Source organism: Gymnogyps californianus, chromosome 5 (assembly GCF_018139145.2).
Source record: "Gymnogyps californianus isolate 813 chromosome 5, ASM1813914v2, whole genome shotgun sequence".
NCBI lineage: Eukaryota > Metazoa > Chordata > Aves > Accipitriformes > Cathartidae > Gymnogyps > Gymnogyps californianus.
Window position 1 is genome coordinate 63,739,238 of NC_059475.1, and position 13,623 is coordinate 63,752,860.

General features: G+C 42.7%; 1 protein-coding gene and 1 long non-coding RNA gene across 5 annotated transcripts in view; one reads left to right on the top strand and one right to left on the bottom strand.

Moving 5' to 3' along the window:
• Nucleotides 1-3,557: 3,557 nt before the first annotated feature.
• Nucleotides 3,558-6,866, bottom strand: LOC127017435 (uncharacterized). Of its 2 annotated transcripts, none has more exons than XR_007766585.1 (3): nt 6,798-6,866; nt 6,067-6,147; nt 3,558-5,658 (listed from the first exon to the last, which is right to left on the bottom strand). It is a non-coding gene; the product is annotated as an uncharacterized LOC127017435 (long non-coding RNA). The 2 variants fall into 2 exon arrangements; XR_007766584.1 differs by having other exon boundaries at nt 3,558-5,737.
• Nucleotides 6,867-7,291: 425 nt separating this feature from the next.
• Nucleotides 7,292-13,623, top strand: part of PPP2R5E (protein phosphatase 2 regulatory subunit B'epsilon) — a 75,887-nt gene continuing 69,555 nt past the window's right edge. The window contains exons 1-2 of one of the 3 annotated variants that reach the window (XM_050898494.1): nt 7,292-7,739; nt 10,562-10,725. In XM_050898494.1, the coding sequence (XP_050754451.1) occupies nt 10,569-10,725 (157 nt within the window). In that variant the 5' untranslated portion in view covers nt 7,292-7,739; nt 10,562-10,568. The remainder of the gene's footprint in view (nt 7,740-10,561; nt 10,726-13,623) is intronic. The other 2 variants (XM_050898492.1, XM_050898493.1) reach the window with 2 other exon arrangements.

A 13,623-nucleotide genomic window follows, 5' to 3' on the forward strand; every position in this document is an offset into this window, starting at 1 on the left:
TCTCTAAGTGTGGGGACTGGAGAGCACGTCAAAGAACCACTCAATAATGATAATATGCCAAATCTTATCATAACACATCACAGATTTTATATTGGCTCAAATTCTTCTATATTTACTGAGTTATCTTACCCTAAATCTGGTGTCTAGACTTCTCTATAGAACAGATTTTTAAAGTTGATAGTGGTGCATTTTTATTTAGTGGCAAATAAGCTTCTAAACTCAATGTGTTGTATATGTAATGTATGTTGCAATTATGGTAGCCTGTTAAAGTACAAGGGCAATTTAATCTCCTTGGTGCCCTTGGGCATCTGGTTTTTAAAATTTTGTTTTATTTGAACCTGTTCATACCTTTTGCCTCTATAACAGGATGTGAAAGCTTATAATATTCCATCTTGCCAGATAACACAAGAACAAATAATACAAAGCAGTTTTGAAAAGTAAGTCTCTCATTCACCCATCTCCACTCCATTGAAGATCTTGACAGACCTCTATCAAATTCAGCCTCAAGTTTTCTTCTTCTGAGCTCAAGATCCCCAGTGTATTAATTCTCTCCTTGTGCGGGAATTGTACCAAGCCATCTTATTTCTTGGCTTTCCCTACATTTTCTTTTCTAAATACAGTCTATACCAAATTACACAGAGTTAAAGATAAGGAAGGATACATGATGGCCTTGTACAATGGTATAGCAATGTTTCCTGTTTTATTCGCTATTTCTTTCCTAACCTTAGCATTCTCGTCTCTTTTTGTCATCAAGTACTGGAGAGGCTTTAATGTCATTCCTTTTTAGTGCTTCCCAAAAATCAGTTCTATCAGTGATGTGCTCCTTTAAAGTGAGACATTCTCATCTCTTCAACTAAGTTTTTAAACTTCCAGCACTTGCACAGAAGAACACCATTTTTGTTCTTGTTCCAGTTATCTATTTTTGTGTGGTCTGCTTAGTCAGGAGATTGTTTAGGTGGTTCTTTGCTATTTTCTGTCTAAATCTAATCAATTTCTGTCTTTTTCCAGGATTCATAGCTTTTGGATTTCAACTCCAGTTCCTGTCTCATGTGAAGTTCATCCTTACTAGTCATTTATAGGGTATCTGCAATTCCTGTACAGGGTCATGAAAGGACTAGAAGCCTCCTTATTCACATAATTTTCTCAGTGGCAAAATTATCCTATTTGTTTAACCCTGACAGTGGATCTGGGAAGATTTTAGAAAATGCCCTTATAACCTTTCTTTTCCTGTCCTTCCTATTTCAGCAGCATTCATACAGATTCCTCTCCAGTGCTTCCCTACAGTAACGTCTCTACTGCTGTATCCGCCAGCCAGGGAACAGACCGCAGCACTGCCTGCCTCGCACCCATACTGCTTATGGCTAACCCGTGCTGACGGTGGATGTAGAGGGGATTACTTTGTTTGGCTCAGTGTGAGGGCACACCTGCTCATGCAGCAGACTCCCAGGAGGATTTGTGTTTAGACCTGCGACTAACACTCAGCCACTTCTTTCCAAGTAGCTTTGCTCCCAACATCTCTTAACAAGTTGTTCAAAAGCTCTGTGGAAGTGCCCTCGGCACCCGTACAGCCCTTCCTCTGCCCAGCTTTGTACCACAAGCTTTGGAACCCATTAGGACTTATATTTTAAAATTATTTAAGCGCTGTAAGACTCCCTCTGACGTTAAGCATTCCTTACAGTGCTGAGCTGAGCTACAGGCTATAGAACACTTTCATTTCCCATAATTTGAAAATTTTAAATTTAAAAGTATCTAATAGGTTAAAGCTGTACCATGAGATAAAGAAAATAAAGCAAGTTGAAAAAAATACAACACGAATACTTGCTTGTTCTCTTTTATAACAAAAAGAGAACAAGATATCTCTATCTCAGCCTACTCTGTCCTCAGGGTCTCTGTACTTGGCGAAAATCTCAAGTGTTTTATCAACTGCTGCTATAACCATGAGAGATGCACCAAGCTTGGGAGGGAGCTGGTAGGTACTTCACTGGAGATGTGGGAAGTGCTATGAGAGCAGCGGTTCATACACTTAAAGCACTGCTGGACACCTTAACCACACACTGGTATTTTACTCATTTTATTTGTTCGTTCTGGGGTGTGATGTTGTAGGAAGCTGGGTCACAGCAGAGGGTGCTCATCTGAAGAGGATGGCTTTATACTGGGAGATCGTAACAGTGTATACATCGGCTTATAACGCATTAAATGCAGGTAACTGAAACGAGGAGACTTGATCACAAAGCGAAGAAACGGAAGCAGACCTCGTTTCACTTGGGATTCAGACATACCCCAGTGGCACAGGGGACCACGTAACACACAGGCAGGCGCTCTGTTTCCAAGTGTAGTTTCAGGCACCAGAGGCAGCCCTGTGGGCACTGCCCCGGGAGAGAAGCGGGGGAGCGCTGGAACCTTCAGAGGCAGTTGGGGAGTGACAGTTGGAGAGAGGAGGCTGGCTGAGGAACACGCTGCAAAGCCCGAAGAAGGCAGAGGTAAACAGGCAGTGAAGGGAAGTTAACAAAAAATTCAGAAAACTAGGCTTAAAGGAGCGCCTGGGGCCTGAAGGCAAGTTAAGACGCTGGGGGAGGGGAACAAAATAAGAACAAAAACGTGAATTGGGGAATAAGTGAAAGCAGCGTTGTGCTAGGAGGAGGCAGCTAGCCAGCTGCCGAGGCAAGCAAGCTCCTACTTATCTTGCCGTGTTGACTACAGAAACAGACTTCAAATGACACAGTGTCTATAAACAGATAGGAAGAGTTAGTTCCCATTCTGGTAGTTGCGTCTATGACCCTAAAATCCTTACCCCACACATGCATCAGGAATTCAGTTCCTGAGGGCACTGACAGTGTTATCACATAGCCGATACAAGGAGGAGCGGTAGGCAAAAAGTAATAAGCACTTGCTTATTATTACAGAAACTTGGTATGGCGATTACAAATGTTGCCCAAAAGCTGGACATACCATTCCTCCCCAAAACGTAAAACATACGAATAAGAAGTCAACTGCAGGGTAAACAGACTAAATAGAATTTTTTTTCATTACACATGAATTTGATTGAAAAGTAAACAAAAAAAATCTCACATTGTGCTGTTTCAATCAAACTGATGGAGCAGGACAGTTACTTTGATGCAGTATTCCACTGTGTTCATTTTTGTTAAAAGATGTATCAGAAAAGCCTTGTTTGCATGCTGATTTGCCTCTTCAAACAGTACTGCTGCTTCCTCCATAACACTTTCTCTTTCTGGTCTTTTTCCTGCTGGTCTGAATAATTAGTTCTCTGGGGAGATCAAGTCTTTTCTTGCTTACTAGTATTGGAACAGGGAATATCTGAACTAATCCCATGGTACCCCCGATAATGCTCCTTTTGACATATCGGAGATCCTTTATGGAGCATTATGTGACCCTTTCTGTAGACAAATACATGTCAGATGTGCTACGTGAAACATTTACAAGCTCCAGCTAGATCCATTTATGTTTATCACTCAATGGAGCTGGACTTCCACAGTGGTATCTGTGTAGCAATCCTGTTTGATAAGCTGCTATGTAAAGAGCAGAATGCCAATGTGGATGTGAGCTCCGTATTCCTGCCTGGGTGGCTATAACAATGGTCTATAGTGGAACTTCAGTCACACAAAAAAACATGAAGCAGCACAAATCCGAGTCAGTGGCACAAAACCTCTGCTCTGGAGGACCTTGACTGCTGTTCTGACTGTTTGGGTGCTAAAAAGGACAGTACCTAACTGGTGAGGAGCTGGCCCTGAAAATTCCTTTCTAAGCTATTTTTAAAAATCCCTTTTGTAGGACAGTAAGGCAGTATAACTTTTAAAAAGGATAGGCTTGTCTTGTGCCTTTGATAGCAGTGGAGAAACACTGATCAAAAGAACTTATTATTGCTTGTAGATCTTCAGGAAGGGCTGCAGGTATTGAACGCGTGCATATTTTTATATGTATGCCTACACACTTGTATGTGAGATGTTGGTCATGTGAACTTTATCTGATGACAGTTAATTTTTATTCTTGCAAATTGATATTATAGATATTTATACAAACACATATATAAATATATACAGATACACATCTACGTAAAACACCTGTAGTACTTACTTCTCCATCTCTGCTTGGGATTCATGTAATCATTTTTAAAGTAGCAATTTTTACAAAATACAGACTAAACAGAGACTAGGAGAAGGACAAGTAACAGTGCCCCTTTGAAATATTAGCAGTTTTACATTCATATCTTATGTTGTGGTCTTAAATCTCCTCACAGATGGAGACTTTACAGACCAAAGTAGAAAAAACAAAGCAACCTGGGAAAAAAAGGGAAGCCAACTCTGTAAACTCTGCTGGCCAAGTGATAAAGAAAAGGTAAGATTTCTGTTTATTCACTGATAAAGCCTGTATGGTAACAATTCAAGAAAAATACAAACATCACCCCATATAAAACACATCATAAAAATGCTTTACACAATCAAAATGGACAAAACATACCACATGATGCATTTTTCATATAAGAAATACACTAGCTGAATGCATTATTTACCAGCTTCTTCAGCTATACTGAAGAACTAATTCTATAGCTATTATACAAAGACAGAATGAAAAGTAAAAACCTCTGTGTGCACAGAATAGTGGACTTGGACAGCAGTCTTGATTTGTATCCTTTCTATGGCAGTTATTTTAATAAATACCCACATCACATGCTTCAGTTTTAGATTTTTAGTGCTTTACAAAGATGGATTTCATTTCATACCGGGAAGACCAAAGTCCAACCATGTAAAATGACATGCTCAACTTCACCTAAAAAGCCAGTCTAGCCATCAGACTGTGCTAGAACTTCCCTTTTGCAGAGTATGCTATCAATAACTTTATGAGCTGTTCACTGCGCCGTTCAGTCCAGATCAAAAGCAGCACACAGGACTGAACAAATCTGAGAATTAAAGCATGTCACTGACAAACATAACTAACAGAATTAAGTACATATAACAAAGCAAAACATGTGCATCTGCAGGTTCTGTCCCTCATTGATGGGGGCAGCAGGAAGTTACAGTTTTTGCCAAATTTTACCTTATATCGGTATAAAAAAACCCTGACCTACATTCTTTGTTATCAACCCTTGCTTGCATTTAGATTATTGTAGCTGGTTTGCTTTAAGTTGGTTTAAGTGAATTTAAAGTTTTAAATATTTACAAATATGTACAAATCTCTCTTCTAAATTTACACAACCGTTCTGTAACCGTGGCACATTTCAATCATAGTTAAGTTTTGTTTTTTAAATACAATTCTCCTGAGAAATGCTATCAATTTACAAAGGATGACAAATTCTACAGTTTTCTGACTTAAAATCATGTGGAATTTTATTTTAAAAGATGTCTTGACTGCTTGATTCTCCATCTGTCCAGCAATAAAAATAAAGGGATAGCATTAGGGCTGTTGTAGTAAATAATTTCTCAAGTAGCATTACTGTCTACTTGAGGGAGAAATAACTGGCTTGGTAGGTCAGGAGAAATGGATGCGGGGGTAAAACACGTCAGCAAAATTGTGAATAGATCATACTGACTCAAAAGTATTTGTATTGGCATGTGTAAATAGGAATGTAGTCTGTGACAGGTATGACAGCAGATGCTGGCGTTGTTGAGGCCTTAATTGTAGTACTGTGTCCAGTCTTCGGTGCTGCAGTTAGTTCAAAAAAGATGTAAATGATTTTGAGACAACACAGGGAGAAGAAATGAGCATCTTGAGAGGTTTAAAACTGTGAAACGCAAGGAAGGATTGAGATGAAGTGGAATTGCTTAGTCTATAAGTAAAAAAATTTAGGGGAGACATATTTCTTAAGATATGCAAGAGGCATACTGAGAGATGAGAGGCAAAACTGTTCACTTTCACTACAGTTATGCTTCAGTAGCAGTGAGCTTTTATTTTAACTAGTGTTCCAGGTTCCTCAATGTGAGCTGGACCAGGGAACTTACATGGCTGAAAATTAGCAATTTTGAAAGTAGTTTCACAACAGCTCAACTCACTCTAAATCGAGTCTGCCACAGTCCCACCTCCTCTGTTATACCAACATTGGTACTCACTTACCTGGAGGGTAAGCTGAGTGGGACAAAAACTAGGTATCCTTTGTAGCATTAGTAATGTTCAGAGGGTTCAGGCACTCACTACCTGCACAAACAGAGGGGATGTCACTGACCCATCAAAGCAACCAGCTCTCAAACTGCCCCAAGGGTTTTGGTCATATCAACACAGGAGGACTGCTGCCCATATGAGTTAATTTTTTCTTCTGCCAGAAATACAGGGGAAACAATGGATAGTATTTTCAAACATATAGTCATATTAACACCATTAGTTGTATTTTGGGAAAAAAAAGAACAACCAAAAAACCGCCAAACACCAAGCCATCAGGTAAATATATTTAAACAAAATTTATGATATTTAACAATACTATCTACAAGCACTCGTTGTGCTGGCCTCTATACATATAAATGCACCTTAAAAAAAAAAAAAAGGCGCTAGATGATTCAGATGCTAGCAATCATACGCTGGCTAAAGAAACCCAAGGGTAAGGGGTGCAGGGCTGCAGAAACCCTGCCGCCGAGAAGTAAGCCACTGCTTCCCGGCTCTCATTACGGAGCAAAATAAGGAAACTGCGGGCCTGAAGCGGTTTGGTCCCTCCCGCGGCCTCTCGCCCAGCCAGGCCGGCCCCAAGACCCCACGGCGGGCCGGACGAAGGCCCCTCCCGCCCGCAGCCCTCCCCGGGAAGGGGGCTCTGGGCCCCCCTAAGAGGGCCCGGTGCGGCGGGACAGGGACTTTACCTCAGCATTAGCAGGGTTTTACCTCAGCATTGCCGGGGTTTTTTTACCTCAGCCGACGGGCCTCGCTCTAGCGGCGGCCGGCGCTCGTCCGCCTCGCCCCCGGCCCGCAGAGGGACGAGACGGGCGATGACGAGCCGCTCGCCGCCGCCCGCCGCCCCGGCCGGCACCGCCTCCTCCCCCGGCAGCGCTCCCCTTTCCCGGCTGTCCCGGCGGCGGCGGCGGGCGCCAATGAGGCGGCGCGTCCCGGCGGCAGGCTCCAGTGGGCGGGCGCGGGGGGCGGGCCGCGGGCCGGGGGGGGGGGCGGTGGCAGCACGCTCGGTTGTGAGTGAGTGAGTGTGTGTGAGTGAGTGCCATGGCCGGAGCCCGCTGAGAGTGACAATAGGACCGAGCCGGAGCGCGACCCCGACGCCCACCGGGATCCCCCCTCTCACCTGAGCCAGCCGCCGGCGGAAGAGGCCTTCCCTCCCCTCGCAGCACCGCCGCGCCGCCCGCCCGGCCTGCCCCCCCCCCCCTCCCGGCCGCCCGCACCGCGCCCGCCGCTCCCCCTCGGCTCGGCCCGCACTCGGCTCCCCTCGCGCCCCCCCCACCCCCCCCGCCTCCTCAGGGCCCCTCCGCAGGGCTCCGCCGGGAATGTGAGTGAGGCAGCAGCCATCGCAGGCAGGGGGCCGCGCCGAGTGCATGGGACTGAGCGGAGCCCGAGCAGCCGCCCGCTCCTGAACCCGCCGCCAACGCCGCCCTGCGCTGGGGAGGCCGCCAACGCCGCCGAGGCCTACAGGCTCCTGCGCCGCCGCCGCCGCCGCCGCCGCCGCCGCGGCAGGGACCGAGCCCGGCGCGTACCACACTCGGGCCGCCGCCGCCAGGCATCGGCCGCGCTCCGCCAAGCCCGGCTCACGCCGCCGCCGCCTCCCTCCCGTCTCCGGTTTCTCTACCAGGAGGGTCAAGGTAACTCCATCCCTCCGTCCCTCCGCGCCGGCCCGCGGGGGAGCGGCGAGGCGGCGGCGGTGCGGGGAGGAGGCGCGGGCGGGCCGAGGCGGGGGGGGGGGGGGGGGGGGGGGGGGAGGCCGGGCGGCGGTGAGGAGACGCGGGGGGCTGCGGGGAGGACATGTTCCAGCTGCGGTGCTCCGCGGCTCCCTTCTGGAAATGACAGCCGATAGCAGCAGGCGGGAGGCAGCTAATTACACCTCTGCTTCCCCGGGCGCGGAGAGAGCCGCTGGCTCCCTTCCCCGGTGATATCCGTCGGTATTTTCACGTCCACTCGCCTCTCCGTGCATTAGACCCCCCCTCTCCCCCGCCGGGACCAGCAGATCTGATGTGCGTGGCTTCGTATTTACCAAAATACTTCGGGAATAAAATAAGATCCTCTGCTGAAAGAAACAAGAAGCAGTGGCTGGGTTTGCAGCTTCCCCACTCACACACAATAAATAATCTCGGGCTTTTTTTTTCCCCCACTGTTCGTTGAAACAGAGTGTTTCACTGTGATAGTGTATTCAGGGGAGCGAATGTTCATTTGGAGAGATGAAAAAAAGATCAGTGTTTACTGTAAGGTTGTTAGGCTGGATGTAGTCTTGTTGAATTAGAATTAGATTTTAATAATTTATAAAGCAGGTTGGGGAAACTGTTACTAAATTTACAGCAGAGAAGTGTCAGTAAAGCATCTTGCTGACACAATGATCCTGCAGTTTAAGTGATCTACTTTAGTCCCTGTCCATTATTATTATTTTTTTTTTGTAATTTAAATTTGAGAGAGTGTGCAAACATTTGTGCAGAATGGTTACACTTTAATGATGCACGTGATGAGGAGGTGAATCTTTTTGATGAGATGAAATAGGGCCAACCAATTCAGGTTTTAAGAATATATTTTTTCTGATATTTCCAGAATTTGGTTTATGTAACAGGTAACTTTGTGTTTGTATGTTTTTTGGCGGACTGTTGAAATCTTAGAAGTGGGTTACTGAAGTACAAGCCATTCTATTTCAGTTTATCTGACTTTTTTATTTATTAATCTTGGCTGGGGCCTGAATGCTCTGGTGATGGTTGCATTTTTTTTTCCCCCAGATGATAAACAAGACCAGTTTAAGGTACAGGTTCATGTTGCTGATAGTATATTATATTTAGAAAGCATAAGTTGGTAGTGAAAGAATACCTCAGGAGAAATCAAAAAGATGGAATAAGCTTTTTTCATTATTGTAATGCCAGCTGCACAGTTCAGCTTCTGGGTTCTGCACATGCTTCCTCGAAGAAGCCATGGAATTTATACTTCCATTTTTGATCGATTTAGTGCACGTATATGTAATTTTGCATTAAATAGTTCTTATCTTTCGGAACTTGTTGACACTGTTGCAATAAATAATACTTTCTAAAGCTTTTCTTACAAAAGACAAACCCAAATAACGCATCTGTTTCAATGGATTTAATAATTTATGAAGCATATGAGTAACCAAATATTTTAATAAAATAAGTACTCGAAAGTGTTCTTATATTGTGGATCAACTTCTTTTAGCATACGAGTCACTTTGGTAATTGAAGTCAACAGACATTGAGGATGAGTAATGCTTTCCAAGGACACGTTCTAAGACCCTGATCCTGCAAATGCTTATGCCGATGCTTAACTTTGCACGAGTGTGTAGCCTTACTGAAATCAACAGAGCTGCTCTTGTTAATGATCATGTTATTAATGCAGATAGTTCTGTTGATTTCCGTAGAGGTGCACATGCTGGTGAAGTTAACTGTACACAGAGCTGCTTGAAATACGTAGGCCTAAGTTCCTCCTATCTTGTTTCCCTTAAGTATTACTCATGTATTTCACCAAGATGTGATGGGCCTTTTTAACAGACAGGACAAAACTGGTAAATACGATAGCTGGATGGATTAATTCACTGTTTAAATTGTTTCCTTTTGGTGTTTCTTAGTAGTATGGAATCAGCTACAGGAGTACTACCAAGGCAAGTTTTATAGGAAGAAGCAATGCTTATTTCTTAGACCAGCTGATAGAGTTGGGAAACAAACAAACTTTTGCTTGCAGAAACCGTTTTTGGCTCTCTGCCTCTCCCTGCAAACCTTGTCTGGCTTGTGCCCTTAGAACAGTTATGGCTATCACACTGCTATTCTGACAGAAATGCCAGAACATGGAATAACTATGTTTAAAGAGACTCACAAGAAAATAACTGAGTATTTCTAAAATGGAGAATAAAGAAGTAATATGTAAAATTTGTCAGAGTTAGCGAAATGGTGAAGCATAGCAGTACTTTTTGCTATACTTTCTTAAACTTCTATAAAATCTTGTATGTATGTGTGGCAAATAAACTGAATTTTTCTTCTGTCCTATTGATGACTTTATTGCCAAAAAAGCATTTGTACCTTTTTGTGTACCCATTCTTTAGCATGCATGGTCCCTTGCAGAATGACTTGAAATTACTTTGTCCCGAAGAATATATAGTTTAAGGCTGCAATTCTATGTCAAGTCTACAGGTGTATGAAGTTCTGTTGACATGATGATGTCAGCATTAGGTCTGAATTTTTCCTGTTGCAGGATTTTTGGCAAATGGGAGTCACACATAAAGTGAGTGAGAAGAATTATTACACTGTTCCATTAAGTTTATTCCATACAATTTGTACGTCTGTTGGTGGGTTAGGTCTCTTAACAGTCTATCTGGGTGAGTTGTCAGCAGGAGAGTGGTGCAGAAAGAAGATTTTTGGAAAATTTAGGTTAATCTTTATCCATTTCATCCTTTTGGAATATGTTTGTAACATTTGTTTTCCTTCAGTAGGGATATGTCCTCAGCACCAACTACTCCTCCATCAGTGGATAAAGTAGACGGATTTTCTCGGAAGTCCGTCAGAAAAGCCAGACAGAAGAGGTCACAAAGCTCCTCCCAGTTTAGGTCTCAGGGCAAGCCTATCGAGTTAACTCCCCTGCCTCTGCTAAAAGGTAAGATCAAGAATGATTTTTAATAAATAAAACAATTTTACTCTACAGCCAACTTCTAAACTCAAAGTATTCTATTGCCAGAAATTGCAGGGAAATTTTGCCAGCAATGAGAAATGTTTCATGCCAGAAATGTATGTATTTAAGCTCTACAAAATATTTTATCTGTGACTTGAGGGTGTGGTAATTGTTTGCAATACTTTTGAAAGTTTTAAATGCTGATGTTAACCCGTACCATGACTTGAATTTTCAAGGCACTCAGGCTATGTGTGAGTATTTTAGTTTGTGGATCCTCAACAGTTGACATAAATGAACAATAATTTTGGTAAGGGTAAATTGACTTGTGAGCAGAGGGAGACTGTTTTTTAGTATCTTTCCTTGACATCTGGGTCTGCAACCTGTGACAGTGGTGCCAAATGCAGCCCACAGGCATATTTTGAATGCCCTACAGCAAGGTATTAGTGGGGAGATGGGACCCCCTCTCATACCGTTTGTGAATGGGTAGCTCCCAGCTCCTGGCTTCTGGTGGGTTTTGAAATCAAAAGGTCCCGTGAGCTGCAGCCTCTCAAGAGGAAAGATGCTGCCAATCAGGTTTTAGGCAAGACACCACTGTTTTGAGAGCCTGCGTATCCCAGCTCCGTTTGAGTTTCTGCTGGCAGTTTTAACCTCTAATTTGGGAAAGAAAATTATGATCTAGCATACTGCTCTTGAAAGGATGCCAATATCGCTGTAATATCTTGAATGCTTCCCCTAAATCACAGTTGTCACTGAATTTCAGTACAAATCCAGGGGCCAAAACCACCTCTCAGAATTATGCCTGTCTGGTGAGGAAGGGGGAATCACCTTTCAGAAGTGTTTCTTTTACACCAAATTCTCAAATGGTTTATTTAGTTTTGTGGATTCTTTTCATTGCTATTCTTCTTTTCTGCTATAAATAGTGAAAATAAGCATGGTTGGTGCTGATAATTCTGGAAAATAGCAAGATTAATAGGTTTAATATTATGTCTGTCCCACTTTTGCTTTGTGGGCAAGTATATTTCCCACATTCCCTTCTCTACCTGTTTGACAAATTTGTTAATCAGAGTTTTGAAATATGTAATAAATGTGTAGTTGCACTGGGTTTAGTTCTTAACCCCACTTCTTCATAAGAAGAGAGAAGTTGCAAAAAAACCCCCCAAATCAACCCCCACAAAAACCTCACACCTTAATGTGTGTCTTTTAATGTAATTAAAAGTAGGATTCTAGGATTAGTTCTAGTGGAGTTGTCATTAAAATATTTGGGGCTTTTTTCTGTGGGATACCTGTAAGAATGCACAAATGGCTATACTGGGTCAAAAGAAAGGTCCGTCTAACCCTGCTGCATTGTGCCTGACAGTGACCGACTTGGAAGCATAGAGGAGAGTAGAAGAGCGGGAGGCCTGGAGTGGTGCTGTACCAGGATGCTCCCCCCCTTCAGCATTTCTCAATTTAGGGTCTGTTGGTGCCGGTGGATTTGACTTTGTAGTCTGCAATGAGTATTATTTTATGAATTTTTCTTGTTTTGTGACAGTATGATAAAGAAGCAAATGCTCCTTTAAAATAGTTTTAAAGCTCAGTTTTATACTTTTGCAGGTCATTTTTGATATGCAGGTCATTTCCTTTGAAAATACTAGTTGCTACACTTCAGAAGGTGAATGGAGTTTATCCTTTGGCTTAAATGGCTAGACTGCTGGAAAACCCTGAGATTTGTATTTGTATAAATGAAGAAATTGATGTTACAATTATTTCATTCTATTGTGTAGTCCCGTTCAGGGAATAAACTAGGCACGTGCACAAGCATAATAAAAACGTTGCCTTTGTCTGAGGACCTGGTGTTGCAGAAACATAGGCATATGCAGGTGCTTAATTTGACTATTGTAGCTAGTCCCATGGATTGAGATATAAAACTATAATAAGATAAAACAAACAGATGGGGAGCAGAGAGTGTTGGTGAGACATTTATGATTAGTGTCATAATGAGTTACAGAGGTCCAGCTTCAAATTAAGAATCTGATCCTGTGAGTTAGTTTTCCCTCTTTGACTTAATGCGGATTCCCAGAGGCACAGGGATCTACCTGTGCAGATTAATTTGCAGGATTTGGGCCTAACAGTCTATCTGAAACAGCAGTGGTATTGGTCCCTGCTGAAGGGACACTGGCAGTTAAAAGTCATGCTACTGTTTGGAAATATTCTTGACCTACATTAATATTTGTAACATTCAGGATTATTAAACCTCCAAGAAGTGAGGAAACAGTTTTCTCCTGCATTTTTCATAGTTTTCTTGGCCAACTGCCTGAAAGTCCTAATTTTTTAAACTCTTAGGTTTACACTTATCTTCAAACAAGTGACTAGTCCTGTTACTTCAGTCCAGTAACCATATGATTTGCAATTTTACCCTTATTGTTTGGGTCTTTCAAACCAAAACAGAGAAGAGATTTCAGCAAAATAGCTTTTTAAAGCCTCAGAAAAATGAAATCAGTTTGGAGATCTACTGTTGCTAAGTTTATTTAAACTTCTTGTTTTGGGTAAATTTCAAGTTTAGTTAAACCTCTTCAGAAATATTTCAGTACAGGAAATTTTTAGAGGACAGACCTTGAATTCAACCTTAGACATGTTTCATATTCATGATGGAGGGGCTTTGCTGACAAAAACATACATGCTGTGTTCCCTTTTTTTTTTTTAATAACTATATTGCATATTGACATTTGCAGGCTGCCTTCTCTCAAACAGCACTTTTATGGACTTCAGTATCTTCTTTGATTACAAGAATCATATATGCAGAAAACTAGATAAATGCTTAGTCCATTCTTTGCAAGTTTTTATACTATGCCTGTCACCATAATGATTTGAGCACCTTCCAGTAGTGTATTAAGTGACGTGACT